This window comes from Microcaecilia unicolor, chromosome 3 (genome assembly GCF_901765095.1).
Source record: "Microcaecilia unicolor chromosome 3, aMicUni1.1, whole genome shotgun sequence".
NCBI lineage: Eukaryota > Metazoa > Chordata > Amphibia > Gymnophiona > Siphonopidae > Microcaecilia > Microcaecilia unicolor.
In genome coordinates, this window is record NC_044033.1 from 245,520,696 (window position 1) to 245,538,015 (window position 17,320).

The 17,320-nt window shown below is 41.1% G+C and overlaps 1 protein-coding gene across 1 annotated transcript in view; it reads left to right on the forward strand.

Moving 5' to 3' along the window:
- Nucleotides 1–17,320, forward strand: part of LOC115464549 — a 371,428-nt gene that overhangs the window by 83,423 nt on the left and 270,685 nt on the right. Inside the window, 6 exon segments of the mRNA XM_030194915.1 lie at nucleotides 4,896–5,006; nucleotides 5,146–5,259; nucleotides 8,416–8,544; nucleotides 8,865–10,752; nucleotides 10,754–10,884; nucleotides 10,887–11,227. Of these exon segments, the coding sequence (XP_030050775.1) occupies nucleotides 4,896–5,006; nucleotides 5,146–5,259; nucleotides 8,416–8,544; nucleotides 8,865–10,752; nucleotides 10,754–10,884; nucleotides 10,887–11,227 (2,714 nt within the window).

A 17,320-nucleotide genomic window follows, 5' to 3' on the forward strand; every position in this document is an offset into this window, starting at 1 on the left:
GGTTACTTTTAAGACAGCTGCTTTTGCAGATGACCTGCTAGTATTGTTGAAGGAACCCCGTAAGTAGCTGCCACATCTCATGGAGAGTCTAGAGGAATATTGTGATTTCTCCAGATTCCAATTGAATCTTATGAAATCAGAGGTATTAGCTAGCACTGAAGAACTTAAGCGTGAGTGGGGGGATAGTTTCCCATTACGCTGGGGACAAGGGTCATTTCGGTATTTGGGAATCCAACTGCCGATGGATATGGGCCAAATATATGATCTTAATGTTACTCAACTGCTAAAGGATATGAAAGACCAATTAATAAAGTGGTCTGCACTACCTTTGTCTCTGATGGGCAGAGTGCATATATATCACATGATAATTTTTCCACGTTGGCTACATACCTTACAAGCTCTCCCAATACGGTTGCTGAGACGAGATTTGACTGCACTTCGGAGAATGGTGGTGAACTTTTGTTGGGCGGGTAAGAAGCCTAAGATGAAATGGCAGCATCTGGTGGGGGCCCAGAGGCAGGGGGTTTGGGACTACCGGATATGTGTACGTACAATCATGCATGTTTATTACGCCACCTACGAGATTGGATCCTGGGTACTACCACCTATGGCTATGGAGCAAGCATATTTTCATCCGTGGCATGTGAACTACCTATTACATGTAAAACAGGAAAAAATGCCTGAGAGGGTTAGACATAGTATGCTGTTGGGACCTTTGTGGCACTTATGGAGGGAGTTACTTAAGAGGTGGGGACAGGATCCGTCCAATAGCGTATTACTTCCACTATATGGAAATGATGATTTTACACCAGGTAGAGAGAATGTTGTTTTCCGAAGACTTAAAGTTCAGGGAGTAGCACTGCCAGAAAGTTTTATTCAGGAGGACGGAACAATAATCTCTGCAAATGATCTTAGGCAGAAATGTTCAAGGGGACCGACAACGATCTTGGCGTATCATCAACTGTCTCACTATATACAAAGCTTTCCGAAAGATGGCTTATCATTGGGCTTTGGGAAGAAGTTGAGGGAATTCTTAGAGGGAGATGCGGTCGGACAAGTCTCGGTTTCCTGGTTTTGTAGGAGGTTTTGTAGGAGGTTTTGTGTGGAGGAGTGGCCTAGTGGTTAGGGTGGTGGACTTTGGTCCTGGGGAACTGAGGAACTGAGTTTGATTCCCGGCACAGGCAGCTCCTTGTGACTCTGGGCAAGTCACTTAACCCTCCATTGCCTGCCGCATTGAGCCTGCCATGAGTGGGAAAGCGCGGGGTACAAATGTAACAAAAAAAAAAAAAATTGGAGAAAGGGCAACCATTGAGGAAGGTGCAAGAGGTGGCAGCACGATGGAGCCAGGATGTACAGAAACTAATACCTGAGTGTCTCATAAGGATGTCACTTGTAGGGGTGCCATGGGTAAATACACAGTGCAGAACTCCAAGAGTGTCAATTCAGAGCAGTACACAGAGCCTACTTCTCCCAAAGGCGGGCATTTCATGCAGGGGTAGTAGATAATGACAAATGTATAAATTGCGAGCAGGGGGGTGCAACATTTATGCATTGCAATTGGCACTGCAGATATATATTAAATCATTTTGGCACGATCTAGCTAAATTTCTTAGTGGGGTCTTAGGATTCCCGGTAGTTCTCACATTTGAAAGAATGATGTTTAGTATAATTGGACAATGGGGAGCAGGCACACAAGGGGAACATATTTTCTTAAGTAAGTCTTGCATAGTGGGGAAAAATGTATTCTCAATCATTGGATTTCGGACATACCTCCCTCCTACTGGTATTGGAGGAATAAGCTCCACCAACTTACGTTATGGGAATCAAGGGGAGGCAAGACTCTCGTCAAAAAGGCAGTGGAGATTTCTGGCCACATGGAAATCATATCTAAATAAAGTGTCTCGAAGAGCACGTAGTCAAGTCCTGAATAGGTTGCCATGGGGCAATACAGGGAGAAAGGAATCATAAGTTTTGGGGTACGCATACAGGATTTGGGAGGGTGGGTGGGATCATAGTGGGAAGGGAGATGGGATAGGAAGGGAGGAGGGAGATAAGGATTTATAATAGGACACGATTAGTAAACCTAGACAGGGTTTGGAAGTGGAGTTGGGAAGTGGGGGAGGAAATGTTAAAGCTTTGATGGTGCAATCAATGTATTGTCATCATTTAGAGTGTTTGTTCTTCATTAGTTGTGTTCTGAGATGGTGGAACGTTAACTTTCTTGTGCCATCAATAAAAATTGTTGAACCTAAAACCCAGAGCTTGGTTTTATTTTTTTCCCCTTTTTGAATCTTTTTAATAGGAGGCAGAGATTACATTTCCCCACGAGGGTGCCTGCTTACAGAGAACATTGGCCGCTGCGATGCCCCTGATCATGAACAGAAATGACTTTATCAAGTGGCGTACCGAGGGTGGGGCAGTGTGAGCGGTCTTCCCCAGGTGCACACGCTGCAGGAGGGGTGCAGGGAGCGGTGGTCGGCTCCGCTGGTTCCCTTCTCCCTCTGCTGTTACTTCCTGTTCCAGTTCAGAGAGAGCAGGAACCTGCGGAGCCAACAGCCGCACAGCTGCTCCCAGCACCCCAGCAGGGACGAAGAAAGCACCCTGGGGGGGACACTGCACCCATGGGGAGGGGGAGTGCGCAGCAGCGAACCACCCTGGGTGGCAGCCGACCAAGGAACGCCATTGACTATATCAGAAATTGTCCATGGTCTAATCTTAATCAGGTGGTAGTGTGCATGAGGCGCGCAGATTCGTCCACATTTAAAATTCAAGCAGAAGAACTTATGTCTAATCTATTGAAGAGGGGCTACTCCAAGTCTTTCTATTGCTCATAAGAAACAAGTTCTAGGACATTACAAATGTGGACATTGCCAGATATGCCAAATTACTGTACAAACAAAACATTTTGTTAATCCTAACACTAACAAAATACACAAGTTATTGCAATTCACCAATTGCCTTTCTGATCACGTTATATATTCTCTTTGTTGTCCCTGCAATAAGACTTACATCGGCATGACAACAAGATCATTGAAAGTTAGAATCATGGAACATAGATCCAACATCCGCAGATCTGCTGTCAAAGAACCTATTGTGCAACACTGCATTTCTTTAAATCACAAATTTGAAGATTTACGTTGCTCAGTTTTAGATCAAGTGGGAAAACATCACAGAGGAGGCAATCGGAAATTGACTCTATTAAGAAGGGAGGCTAGGTGGATCTTTGAACTTAACACCTTGGAACCTATCGGGCTAAACAACGCCATTGATTGGCATTATTTTTACTAACGCCCGATACGTAACGTGCACGACAGTATTTTAGTCAGCTGATCGTACGTGGACGCCAAGGCGCCATTTTGAAGCATTGCAGACGTCTGGCTAAAAGTAATTTAGACCATGGTGTGAGTTTTTGGTGTGCATTGACCATATCTTTTTCTTTCATTCTGTGATTATGTTTTGACTTTTGTTTATTATAGATTCTCAGCATATTTCAACAGCACTCCGTTCCTGAAGAAGCCACGTTTCTAGGCGAAACGGGTTCCCGTAGAACGGACAGTGATGAGTGCCTGGTCCTAATACACTAGAAAGCTAAGTGTTCCCTTTTTTGATATGCTGATGCGTTAATATCCTTTTAAAAAAAACATTTAGAAAAAGAGAAAAATTCTTTTGTGTCTTTATAAATCAATTTGAGGCAACAATAAATTTTCATGAGCCCTGTTTTCTAAATGGAGTTTTTTTGCCCAGTGATCGAACTGTAGCGTGTGTTAAAAGCTGATACAAGCTTTAACCACGCTCTAAACCCATTGGCAATTCACCCTACGGTTTCTGAGGGCTTTTCTCCATTTTTAACAAACAAGCACCAATTTGGTAATTTTGTTAATACTTCACAGTATCCAAGGCTATTCCTTTCAGATGGTCTCTCACCATCTCCACCTGGTCTTCCGGAAGGACACGCAATACTCTCATCCTTGACCTCATCTTATCAATCCATTCTTCCACAGTCAGGTCCTCTGGAGTTTTAGGAAATCCTTGGAATTCTGGCAATTTTCGATCTTGTGGAAAAATGACGGTGTGAGTAATGATCTGTGGAGCAGCCCGACTTCCTGAAGCTTCACCACCCTCCATCTTCAATTGAGTGCCGCCCCAGGAACAGAAGACCTCCCAAGAGACACAAACCCAAGACACACTTTTTTTTTTTTTTTAATTAAAACTGCAACCACCTTCCCAGTTCTCTGCACCTGAAATAAACAAGGTCAAGCTCACCAACACCAAAATCTACAAGTTTTCTCACTAAGAACCACCCAAATTCAGGAAAGAATCCTGCTGACTACGCCAAAACTCTGTGAGGCCCTCCCCCCACGAGCGGCCCAGCAGGGCCCGAAAATACCAGGAATGCCCGGTTCTCGGCCACATGTCCGGGGACATGCCCAATCGTCCCCGGACCTACACAACAGACGCGCTGCCTCCCGCAGCGCTCTTCCTGCCCCATCTCGGGCCTGAAATCCTCTTCGCTCCCGGAGACGTTTTCAATCGTCTCCGGGAGCCCAAAAATCCAGTGCTCACTCCCGGAGCGCCCGGTTCCCTCCCTTCTCGCCCCCGGGGTCGTGCCCAGACCCCGGGAAAACGCGACGCTGCACCGGGAGCACTGTTTCCCTTCCCCAGCGCTCCCGGTTCCAAAACCTCCGCCACCAGACGGCCCCAGCCCCAGGTAAGTAAAAAAACGTATTATTTTTTCAATTTAAACCCCGGGTTACAGTAGGGTGTAGCTGTCTCTTTTCAGTAGACTTATCATGAAAATACACACCTGTATGCACACACCGGCACACTGCCCATAAAACCTCCAGGGACTTCTACTAATATAATTTAAAATGCAATTTTCTATCTATTATTGACAGGCTATTCAATTCTTAATCCTGATGTTATCTTCAAGATTAAAAAGGAAGAGAAACATCTTACACAACACTATGAATTGGAGGGAAAAGAAAACATGAATGACCCCAGCATGAGTAAGTAAATGTTTGGTAGTTAAAGGATTTGCATTTTCAGATCACAGGAGATGATGTGGAAACTTAAAAGCTGCTTCCTAATATAATATTATAAGGCCATCAGTGAATCTTTGTAGACATGTTTGTTTTCTCATCACAGGTCTTCCGATTGTAACGTCTGTGTTCTCGCTGAGCGTTAAACAAGAAGAAGATCTTCCTTTCATGGAAAATCGTGAATCAGAGAAGCCTGAACAGATTCACCCTCATGTAACAGGTAAGCGTAAAATTCACTTTTTATTTTATTTATTGTTTATATTCGTAAAACTGCCTTATGCACTTCAGGCAAATGATAGAACAGAGAACGTGAAATATAAATAATATCCAACAAGTACAGTATAATAAAGACAATAAATAACAACCAGACCAAAAAGATAAATAGAATTAAAATACAATTTAAGATCAACAAAAGCACTAGAATAAACATTTTAAAAACAGAGGCATCCGAAACAACAAAGACAAATTTTATACAAATAAAGGCAGATGAAAATAATCAAGTCTTACAGATGGACCTTTTTTACTAAAATGCAGCAAGTTGGTTTACAATTATAGTGGAGGAGTAGCCTAGTGGTTAGTGCAGGGGACTTTAATCCTGGAACTGGGTTCAATTCGCACTACAGCTCCTTGTGTCTCTGGGCAAGTCACGTAACCCTCCATTGACCCAGGTACAAATAAGTACCTGTATATACTATGTAATATATAGGTACAGCTTTGAATGTAGTTGCAAAAAACACGGAAAGGCAGTATTTCCCTATTTGAGATTCTACACGGAAAGTTGCTAGTGGAGGAGTAGCCTAGTGGTTAGTGCAGCAGACTTTGATCCTGGGGAACTGGGTTCAATTCCCACTACAGCTCCTTGTGACTCCAGGCAAGTCACCTAATCCTCCAAATAAGTACCTGTATATACTATGTAAACCGCTTTGAATGTAGTTGCAAAAACCACAGGAAGGTGGTATATCAAGTCCCATTTTCCTTTCTTTATTTGAGATTGTACATGGAATGATGCTACTTTTAGATGGAATGTTGCTAGTGGAGGAGTAGCCTAGTGGTTTGTGCAGTGGAACATGGAATGTTGCTACTATCTGAGATTCTACATGGAATGTTGCTAGTGGAGGAGTAGCCTAGTGATTAGTGCAGCAGGCTTTGATCCTGGGGAACTGGGTTCAATTCCCACTGCAACTCCTTGTGACTCCAGGCAAGTCACATAATCCTCCAAATAAGTACCTGCATATAATATGTAAACCACTTTGAATGTAGTTGCAAAAACCACAGAAAGGTGGTATATCAAGTCCCATTCCTTAACAGCAACTAATAAGTTCAAAGGCTATGTGGTAACTGTTTGGGATGTGCCCATCATATTCTTTATTTCTGTGGATAACACTCTCATCCTTCCTGTCTCATCAGCTCGTAACCTTGGGGTCATCTTCAACTCCTCCCTCTCTTTCTCTGCACATATTCAGCAGACTGCTAAAACCTGTCATTTCTTTCTCTATAATATCACCAAAATTCGCCCTTTCCTTTCTGAGCACACGACCAGAACCCTCATCCACACTCTTATCACCTATCGCTTAAACTATTGCAACTTGCTCCTCACAGGTCTCCCACTTAGCCATCTCTCTCCTCTTCAATCTGTTCAAAATTCTGCTGCACGACTAATATTCTGCCAGTGTCGTTATGCTCATATTAGCCCTCTCCTCAAGTCACTTCACTGGCGTCCTATCTGTTTCCGCATACAGTTCAAACTCCTCTTATTGACCTATAAGTGCATTCACTCTGCAGCTCCTCAGTACCTCTCCACTCTCATCTCTCCCTACATTCCTCCCCGGGAACTCCGTTCACTGGGTAAATCTCTCTTATGTACACCCTTCTTCTCCACTGCTAACTCCAGACTCCGTTCCTTTTATCTTGCTGCACCATATGCCTGAAATAGCCTTCCTGAGCCAGTACATCAAGCTCCATCTCTGGCCGTCTTCAAATCTAAGCTAAAAGCCCACCTTTTTGATGCTGCTTTTAACTCATAACCCTTATTCACTTGTTCAGTACCCTTATTTTATCATCCCCACCTTAGTAATTCCCTTATCTCTTATTTGTCCTGTTTGTCTAATTAGATTGTAAGCTCTGTCGAGCAGGGATTTTCTCTTCATGTTCAAATGTACAGCGTTGCACACATCTAGTAGCGCTTTAGAAATGATAAGAAGTAGTAGTAGTAGTATTTGAAGTTATTGTGCTGAAAAATTCTTTACCAGACATTGGGGTCAATTCTATTAAGGTGCAGCTAACAGGAGCCTGAGGTAAGAGCACTTAAGCCAGCCATTGAGTAGATTCTGGAGATACACATGTAAGTTACGATATATTCCATAAGTTACGTGAGAAATTGAGTGCCTCTGCCCAGATTCTGTCCATGTACGGGCCCACCTGGAAACTACTGACTCTCGAAGACGTGCATGTACTTAGAGTAATGCGTTGGGACCCTGAGACTTACAGCAGCAGGGCTTTATTCATTTCCCTGTCCTTTTCAGGATGTTGGGCTTGATGGACCTTCGGTCTTGTCCCAGTATGGCAATACTTATGTAACTATATTACTAACGTACTCCTTTTAGTTTTTTCAATAAGTTTATTTTTTATGGCATAACACACACATAAATGACCTATAACCTTCTATACAGTCTTTGGAACTCACTCTTTCAAACCTTTCACTTCACCATTCAGCCATAATACATACTATATAGGAGTTAAAGATTTAACCAACATGGCCCAGTTGCCCCCAATGCATTACAAATTTTTCCAAGCAATTACATATATACCATGCTGTTCCATAGTTAAAAAATCAAGGGTTAATGCCCCTGATCAAGGGTCAATACCCTTATGTCCTTGCATTGTCCATATGAGATATACAGGAATGGAAAATACAGTTCTTCAACCAAGTGAACTCCTTCAATTAGCAACATATCCTCATGAATTAGCTCAATGGCTCAGTGCAGCTTGAAGAGGACTTCCTTATGACTGTATCAGACTTTCAACATTTGAATTCATTTTAGCTCCTCTTCAGCTCCTCGCTCTAACGACAAGGAAAAAAGATCTAAAGATTGCACATACCCACACATTCAGCCTAGCAATTCTTTTTCTCTCCTCCCCCGCCCCCTTACGTGTCCTGGCAGCTTTTTGTCTCCTGCAGCCCTCGTGTTTCTGGCATGTTATTTTCCATCCCCCTTTCTCTGGCAACCCTTCGAACTTGCCTGTACAGACAGCATCAGTATAATGGTACGAATATACTGTATGTATTTCTTTAAACATCTTTTCAGCTTTTACAAAACTCACGCTATCTACCAACTTTAAAAACTGACCCAACTGTAACTATATTTTTCTAAAACAGACTCCCCCAGCGTCAGACCTGATATCTTAATCCGATTTAAGAAACAGGAATTCAGGACCGAGACCCAGGGATCTAAGGAAAGAGGAAAACTTCTCAATACAGACACATGTGACGACCTGCATGAAACAGGTGATGTGGCTTGGATTGAATGAATTCTGGATCTCCAGCAGGGTGTGGCAGAGTTTTGATTAGCGAAGGGAGTCTTTGCAGAGAAAGGAGATTCAAATATGATGCACAGAACCAGCAGGATGAGATTGGATATGGTCAGTCTCCCCCTTTTGATATGCCCTTGTCCACCTGTTCCCATCTACTTGCAGCACAACGTCCTGTCATATGGAATGTTAGCTTAGAAAATGTCTTCTTTAAATAATCACATGGGGTAGCTGCCTATATATGTGCTTCTCCATAGATGTAGAATTAATGATGGTACTTTCATTTTTCTCCAACAGATCATGGATATAGGTATAATAGTAAGAAACTGAGATTGTGCAATGGACAGCAGCGGGAGGAATGCAAACAGAAAGACCCCTCCAGAGATAGCCCCGATGCTTCTGCTGAGTGTGAAGGCATCAACTGTAGAATAACAGCACCCAGGGTGAAAGATAGAGCTGAAAACAGAGAAAGATCAAATGCACAAGATACAAATTCCAACTGCTGCCAAAGACTTGTACAAATTCAGGGACGAAAAGAAGGTGAGAGACCCTTTAAAAGTGCTGATACTCAGGAAAATGTAACCACAGACTGTCATTTTGTTGAAAAAGACATAATCTTGCATAAGCCCAAGGTTCCTTACTGTCATGCTATAAGCACAACTGACAAAATTGTATACACTGTCACCCAAGAAAAACTGTTTAAATGTTCGGAATATGATACATGTTTCAGTGAAAGTACCAATGTACAACAGCAAAAAGTGACTCACACAGGACACAAACCATTCAAATGTTCTGAATGTGATAAAAGTTTCAGTCGCAGAGCAAATTTACAACAGCATAAAGTGACTCACACAGGACAAAAACCATTTAAATGTTCTGAATGTGATAAAAGTTTCAGTCGAAGATCAAATTTACAACAGCATAAAGTGACTCACACAGGACAGAAACCATTTAAATGTTCCGAATGTGACAAATGTTTCAATTTTAAAGGTAAATTGCAACAACATATGATGACTCACTCAGGACACAAACCATTCAAATGTTCTGAATGTGTTAAATGTTTCACTCAAAAAGGTGTTTTGAAACGGCATACAATGACTCACACAGGCTACAAACCATTTAAATGTTCTGAATGTGATAAAAATTTCAGTCGAAGATCAAGTTTACAACAGCATAAAGTGACTCATACAGGACAGACACCATTTAAATGTTCCGAATGTGACAAATGTTTCAATTTTGAAGGTAAATTGCAACAACATATGATGACTCACTCAGGGCACAAACCATTCAAATGTTCTGAATGTGTTAAATGTTTCACTCAAAAAAGTGTTTTGAAACGGCATAAAATGATTCATACAGGCTACAAACCATTTAAATGTTCTGAATGTGATAAATGTTTCAGTCGAAGATCAAATTTACAACAGCATAAAGTGACTCACACAGGACAGAAACCATTTAAGTGTTCTGAATGTGACAAATGTTTCAATTTTAAAGGTAAATTGCAACAACATGTGATGACTCACTCAGGATACAAACCATTTAAATGTTCTGAATGTGTTAAATATTTCAGTCGAAGATCAAATTTACAACAGCATAAAATGACTCACACAGGCCACAAACCATTTAAATGTTCCGAATGTGACAAATGTTTCAATTTTAAAGGTAAATTGCAACAACATATGATGACTCACACAGGCCACAAACCATTTAAATGTTCCGAATGTGACAAATGTTTCAATTTTAAAGGTAAATTGCAACAACATATGATGACTCACTCAGGACACAAACCATTCAAATGTTCCGAATGTGATAAATGTTTCACTCAAAAAAGTGTTTTGAAACGGCATAAAATGACTCACACAGGCTACAAAGCATTTAAATGTTCTGAATGTGACAAATGTTTCAGTCAAAGATCAAATTTACAACAGCATAAAATGACTCACACAGGCTACAAACCATTTAAATGTTCTGAATGTGATAAAAGTTTCAGTCAAAGATCAAATTTACAACAGCATAAAATGACTCACACAGGCTACAAACCATTTAAATGTTCTGAATGTGATAAAAGTTTCAGTCAAAGATCAAATTTACAACAGCATAAAATGACTCACACAGGCTACAAACCATTTAAATGTTCCGAATGTGACAAATGTTTCAATTTTAAAGGTAAATTGCAACAACATATGATACTCAGGACAAAAACCATTTAAATGTTCCGAATGTGACAAATGTTTCAGTTTTAAAGGTAAATTGCAACAACATATGATGACTCACTCAGGACACAAACCATTCAAATGTTCTGAATGTGATAAATGTTTCACTCAAAAGGTGTTTTGAAACGGCATGAAATGATTCATACAGGCTACAAACCATTTAAATGTTCTGAATGTGATAAAAGTTTCAGTCGAAGATCAAATTTACAACAGCATAAAGTGACTCACACAGGACAGAAACCATTTAAATGTTCCGAATGTGACAAATGTTTCAATTTTAAAGGTAAATTGCAACAACATATAATGACTCACTCACGACACAAACTATTTAAATGTTCTGACTGTGTTAAATGTTTCAGTCAAAGATCAAATTTACAACAGCATAAAATGACTCACATAGGACATAAACCTTTTAAATGCTCTGAATGTGATGTTTCAGTCAACAAGGTACTTTGAAATAGCATAAAATGATAGGATGTAAACCATTTAAATGTTCTGAATGTGAAAAATGTTTCAATTTTAAAGTTATATTGGGACAACATATGATGACTCACACAGGACACAAACCATTTAAATGTTCTGAAAATGATAAATGTTTCAGTCAAAAAGGAGCTTTGCAAAGGCATGAAATGACTCACACAGGTTATAAACCAGGTCCACTCCGATCCACTCAGGGCCTCCACTCTATGTTTTCTCTTTACATCTAATCTTCTTCCTAGTTACTAAAGTACCTTAGTCGTTTATGGCCCCTATTCACATTCTCTTCCTAGCCCTGTCCCTTCCTAATCTTTTCCCTCACCCCCTATCTCTCTCCGCTACAGGAACTCACTGCCCATCCATCGACTTCATCACCTCACCTTCTCTCCTACCCTCTTCCTCCCTCTTGGCTTTTAATCTCCGTCTCTTTCTTCCATTTTGCCTTCCCCATTCCACCTAAATACCTCTCGCCTTCGCCTTCATGGCCACACCTCTCCAACTCTCCTCCGCTCTCTTTTACTCCTTCTCTTACTCTCAGCTGGTGACATCAATCCCAATCCTGGCCCTCCTTACCAACTATTATCCCAGCTCTACAGATCTCACCGCGACCTCTCTAACCTCATCTCTGTTCCTCTACTCCCCTCCTCTTCTCTGCCCTTCTCTTGCGCCCTATGGAATGCCTGCTCTATCTGTAACAAACTCCCCTGTTACATCTTATGAACCCCTTGAAAGAAGCTCTCACTTTACCACAAAGAAAGCAGTACGGTCAGTGTTAACAGTAAATTTGAGAGACTGATATCATGCTCCACATCCCCTGGCTTAGGAATGAAGTTCATTGCTTTCATAGTATGCACAAAACTAACCCATTTGGAGAAAATTGCCTGAAACAGAAACCATTTCAATGTTCTGAATGTGAAAAGAGTTTCAGTCTGTAAAAACAGTCTGCACTGGCATGAGATAAAGGAATTTGAACAGGAAAAGTCAGTGAAGAACACTGCAGGACATTAACATCATGGAATAAGATTCTGGCTGTTAATCAGCTGGTAATGTCTGTGCTCTCATACAAGTTTGCTACTGTAGAAACTCGATGTGTGAACAAGAAAATTCCTCCATGCCCACAAGGTCATTTATAAGAATCAATGTATGCCAAGACTGGTTATTTCTAGAACTAAAGGAGGAATGGACCTCATAGAAATAGATTATATAGAGAGAGCTACTATCATAGGCCTTCTTAATTGTGGCTGTCCTCAAGGATTCCTATAGCTCCATGGAGCATCGATTATCTTGCAGCATTAATCAACCAAATCATGCTAAAATTCAGAACTGAGTATAATTCTGAGTTAAACTTTACTTTCAAATACTATGTAGTCATGTATATAAGTATTGCCACACTGGAATAGACCGAAGGTCCATCAAGCCCAGCATCCTGTTTCCAACAGTGGCCAATCCAGGTCACAAATACCTGGCAAGGTCCCAAAAACGTTCAATACATTTTATGCTGCTTATCCCAGAAATAAGCAGTGGATTTTCCCCAAGTCATTTTAATAATGTTCTATGGACTTTTCCTTTAAGAAGCCGTCCAGACCTTTTTTAAACCCGGTAAGCTAACAGCTTTTACCACATTCTCTGGCAACAAATTCCAGAGTTTAATTACATGTTGAGTGAAGAAATTTTTTCTCCAATTCGTATTAAATTTACTACTTTGTAGCTTCTTTGCATGCCCCCTAGTCTTGCATTAAAATCTGATTAACAATGAGCTAGTGTTAAAACCTGAGCTATGTTCTCTGACATTGTATTGGTTGTCTAAAATGAGCTCACATCACTAACCTGTTGAATGTTTTAATACATGCTTATTAGATGTATCATTAGTATTATGCTAACATTGTATTCTATCTCTGGTATTTGAATTCCATTGCTCTGTTTCACTGTAGTTCTATTATTAGGTTTCAGTGTACTGTTTTCTAGTTTACCTCATTTATTTTATTTATGTTTATTTTTGGTTATTTTACTATTGTTATGCTGTTAACAAAATTGAAAGTTTTATGTTAAACTGTACCTGCTGTATACCGCCTTGGGTGAATCTCTTCATAAAGGCAGTTCAGAAATCCCAATAAATAAATAATTCTGTAATTGTTGATATTGTTTTAGGGAGCCTGCATATCTCTAAATCTATTTATGTACATGACATTTGAGCCCCTGGCATACCTTAAAAGAAGGGAGAGATTGGTGGGGTTGGGTGGGGCTGGTGAGGTTTCTCTTCTGTCTCTGTTTACAGGAATCTCTGCCATCACCATGAATGAATGAGGGCTTTTTTCACCAGGTAGCCAAAAAGAGGGGAGGAGGAGGGGCTTTCTTGCCTGTTTGTGAATGAGGTGAGCAGTGCCTGGCTGTTGTATAATGAAACAGTTTTGCAGGTAAGTAAAAACCCAGGTGTCCTTTAACTAAGGTGCACTAAAAAATGGCTTGCGGTAGTGTAGGTGCGGGTTTTGGGCATGCGACAATCCATTTTTTAGTGCGCCTGTAAAAAAAGACCTTTGTTTTGCCGAAAATGGATATGTGGCAAAATCAAAATTGCCGCGAGTCCATTTTGGGTCTGAGATTTTACTGCCAGTCATTGACCTAGTGGTAAAGAATTCGGGTGGTAATGAACTACCACTTGGTGTAGCAGACGTACGCAAAAATTGAAATTACCGCAAGGGCCACATGGTAACCAGGCGGTAACTCCAATTTGGCGTGCGTTCAACACGTGTAGGCACCTACGCAGCTTAGTAAAAGGACCCTCCAGTGTTTCAGTGTGATGATTCTGCACTCTCTTGCATTTCAGTGTTTTATTTCTGTGTACCTTTAAGTTAACTAATTGAGGGGTCCTTTTACTAAGCCGTGGTAAAAAGTGGCTTGCGATAGTGTAGGTGCAGGTTTGGGGCGTGCACAGAAATATTTTTCAGCGCACGTACCAAAAATGCCTTTTTAAAAAACTTTTTGCCGAAAATGGACATGGGGGAAATCAGTCTTGCTGTGTGTCCATTTTGGGTGTATGACCTTACCGCCAGCCATAGACCTAGTGGTAAGGAATCTGCGGTAACGACCGGAACACGGTAGTCGGGCTGTAAGTTCATTTTGGCATATGTTGGGCACGCATAGAGCCTACCGTGGCTTAGTAAAAGGGGCCCTGAACGTTCTAATGATGACAATTTATTTTGCACCTATTTATAAATATATGTATAGTCTACTCTAGGCAAGCACTTTTGTTAAAAAGAAGAAAAGTATTGCATTTTTACATTAGTTCAGCCATTTGCTGCTAACTCTGGATAGTCAGAATGCTTGCTTGCTCTCTCTCTCACACACATACACACACACTCTCTCTCTCTCTCTCTCACACACACACACTGTAACATCAACAATGTGAAGTTAAAAGAGAGTCTTGAAGGACTTTTTTCAAAAACAACAAGGTAAGAGGCCCGCAGGCTGTTTTTCATGAGAAAGCCAGAAAGAGGAGGGGGAGATGGGCTGCTTTCCTGCCTGTTTGGGAATCAACTACTACTACTACTTAACATTTCTAGAGCGCTACTAGGGTTACGCAGCGCTGTACAATTTAACAAAGAGAGAAAGTCCCTGCTTAAAGAGCTTACAATCTAATAGACAAGTGAACGGTCAGTCTGATAGGGGCAGTCAAATTGGGGCAGTCTGGATTCACTGAACGGTAAGGGTTAGGTGCCGAACGCAGCATTGAAGAGGTGGGCTTTAAAGAGAAGTAATGCCTCCCTGTCTTAAAATCAAACAGTTTGCATGCACATATGGGTTTGCTGTAATTTCAACAGCGTGAAGTTAAAACAGAGCTGTTTGGAGTTTTTTCAACAGGTACTCCTCAACCAGCTTATATGGCATTACAATAATCTGACTCATGCACAAATAGGAATACTACTACTACTACAGGCACATTTAAAAAAAAAAAAAAAAACCTGCCAGGTGTGATCCAACTCCTTCCCTTCTATTTCCCCACCCCCCACAAATAGTATTCTTCATTGGCCCCTTTTTGCCCCCCCCCCCCCCCCCCCCCGACATGATCCCTCCAACTTAAAAACACAAATCCCTGGTAGTCTAGTGGCCCAATCCCTCCTGCAACCAAAATCTGTCCACCATTAAAAAGAAAAGAATTCCCTGTTGAATGGTGGCACTCCTCCCCTCCCCCCGAGCCCCCAAGGTCTCCCCCCCAGGGCATACCTTCAAGAGGCAGGAGCAATGTTCACTTCCTCCTGCCTCAGTGCAGCCATCTTGGAAAACAGGTTGATGCTGGGATGCCGCAAAAGAGAGGTCAGTTTGCCATAATGGTAGCGGCAGCTGCTGTCCGGATAAGTATTGATATGAAGTAGCATTATTCTAAGTTAGGATTCTAAATTCATGCCCTATTTTGATGCAAATATAGGAGCATACTGCCCACTAAAATTGTTTCTGACCATCTAAGTGTCAATATCCAGTACCTCTTAAGTGGACAGTGCCTCTGAATGCCCCTGCACTGCCGGGGAGGTCCGTGGGCAGAACTTGGGCAGAGTGTGGAAGTAGCTGGGACTTAACCAGTTAGCGGCCATAATCCAACCACTAACTGGTTAACTAAGGGGCTAAAACTAGGACAGCAAAAAGACTGCCTTATCTAACTGTAAAGCTACCTGGGCACTGTTCTAAATATTGGCCACTGCCTAGATGTGTCATCTGCCTTTCTGGTATCCCCTCCTTCCCCTACAATGCCAATCCCCCCCTCCCCAAGGGCAACAACAGCATACCAAGCCCACCCCTGTAGGCACCCCAGGGCCTACAGTGAAGACTATCCATTAAATGTGGAATTTAAAGGTTTCTCAAGTAATTCACATCTCTTAATAATGAATCGAAGTTTCTGACTGATGGAACATAAATGATAAAACTTTCTTCGATGTAGATGCTTTCATTTGAAATACAGAGCTATGTTTCAACAATTTTTATTGAAGGTACCAACCAAATAACAGCTCATCAATTCCATACATAACATATACATATTCAAACCACTTAACCAATACAGAGCTATATTGGAATGGCACCAGACAATTTTAATACACAATTTTTAAAGCTTATTTTTATTTTGCAAAATGTCAGAACGGTTTACAGGATTATAATACAAACAGTTTCCAGTAGGAAAAAGTTAAGAACTGAATTTTAGGTTTATTTATCCCTTTCTAAAGTGTATGGACCAGCCACCTCCTAATAGGTGGAATAAATAAACCAAGGCTACGTTTAGAATGAGAAATGTGATCGTTTGTGTGTACTCACCAAGCACAATACCTAGGAATGCATAAATCACCGAAGGCTGCAGCAGTTTGCTCTTTATTAGATATCTTATTTCTTATCAAGTATTTGCACAATTAGCAGATCAGTGATATCTCACTGGGAATACAGAACACTGCTACACAAAATTACTTCTATATCTGAGACTCCAAAGAATATATATATACTTTTATTTAGTATTCTTCAGTATATGTACAATCAATTGCTTATGGGAATACAGTACCACAGCTACACACAGGTGTTTTCTGGGTCTGAGTCTCTAATGTCTTATTTTAGGGTCTTCTTTGCCCTCACCCCAAATTACCAGCTAAAGCCAAATTACAGATAAAAAAGATTCCAGGGTTCTTGTGAGAAAGCAATAGGATTATTTGCCAATTGATTGGTTTCTCATGGGAGTGCAGCCCGGCTAGCACAAAGGTGCTAGCTGTGGTTGTCTCACCTCCCAAAGAAATAGGAAGTACAATCACTTATATATACTCATTAACATAACAGATCATTCTGACAATAATCCCATTTATTGGATATATGCTAATGTAATAATTAACACTGGCCATGATAATGAGTTGATTAACATTTACTGGAAAAGCTAACAATAGACCAGCTCTTACTGGAAGAATGTCATCTTCCTGATAAGTTGTCTTATTCTATTTTTCACCAAAACATCTGTGACCACTATGTTGCTAAACGATGTTACTCTGCCTTTCCACCTACGCCCGTTCCTCTTTCTGCTCCATGATCATAAGTTCTGCA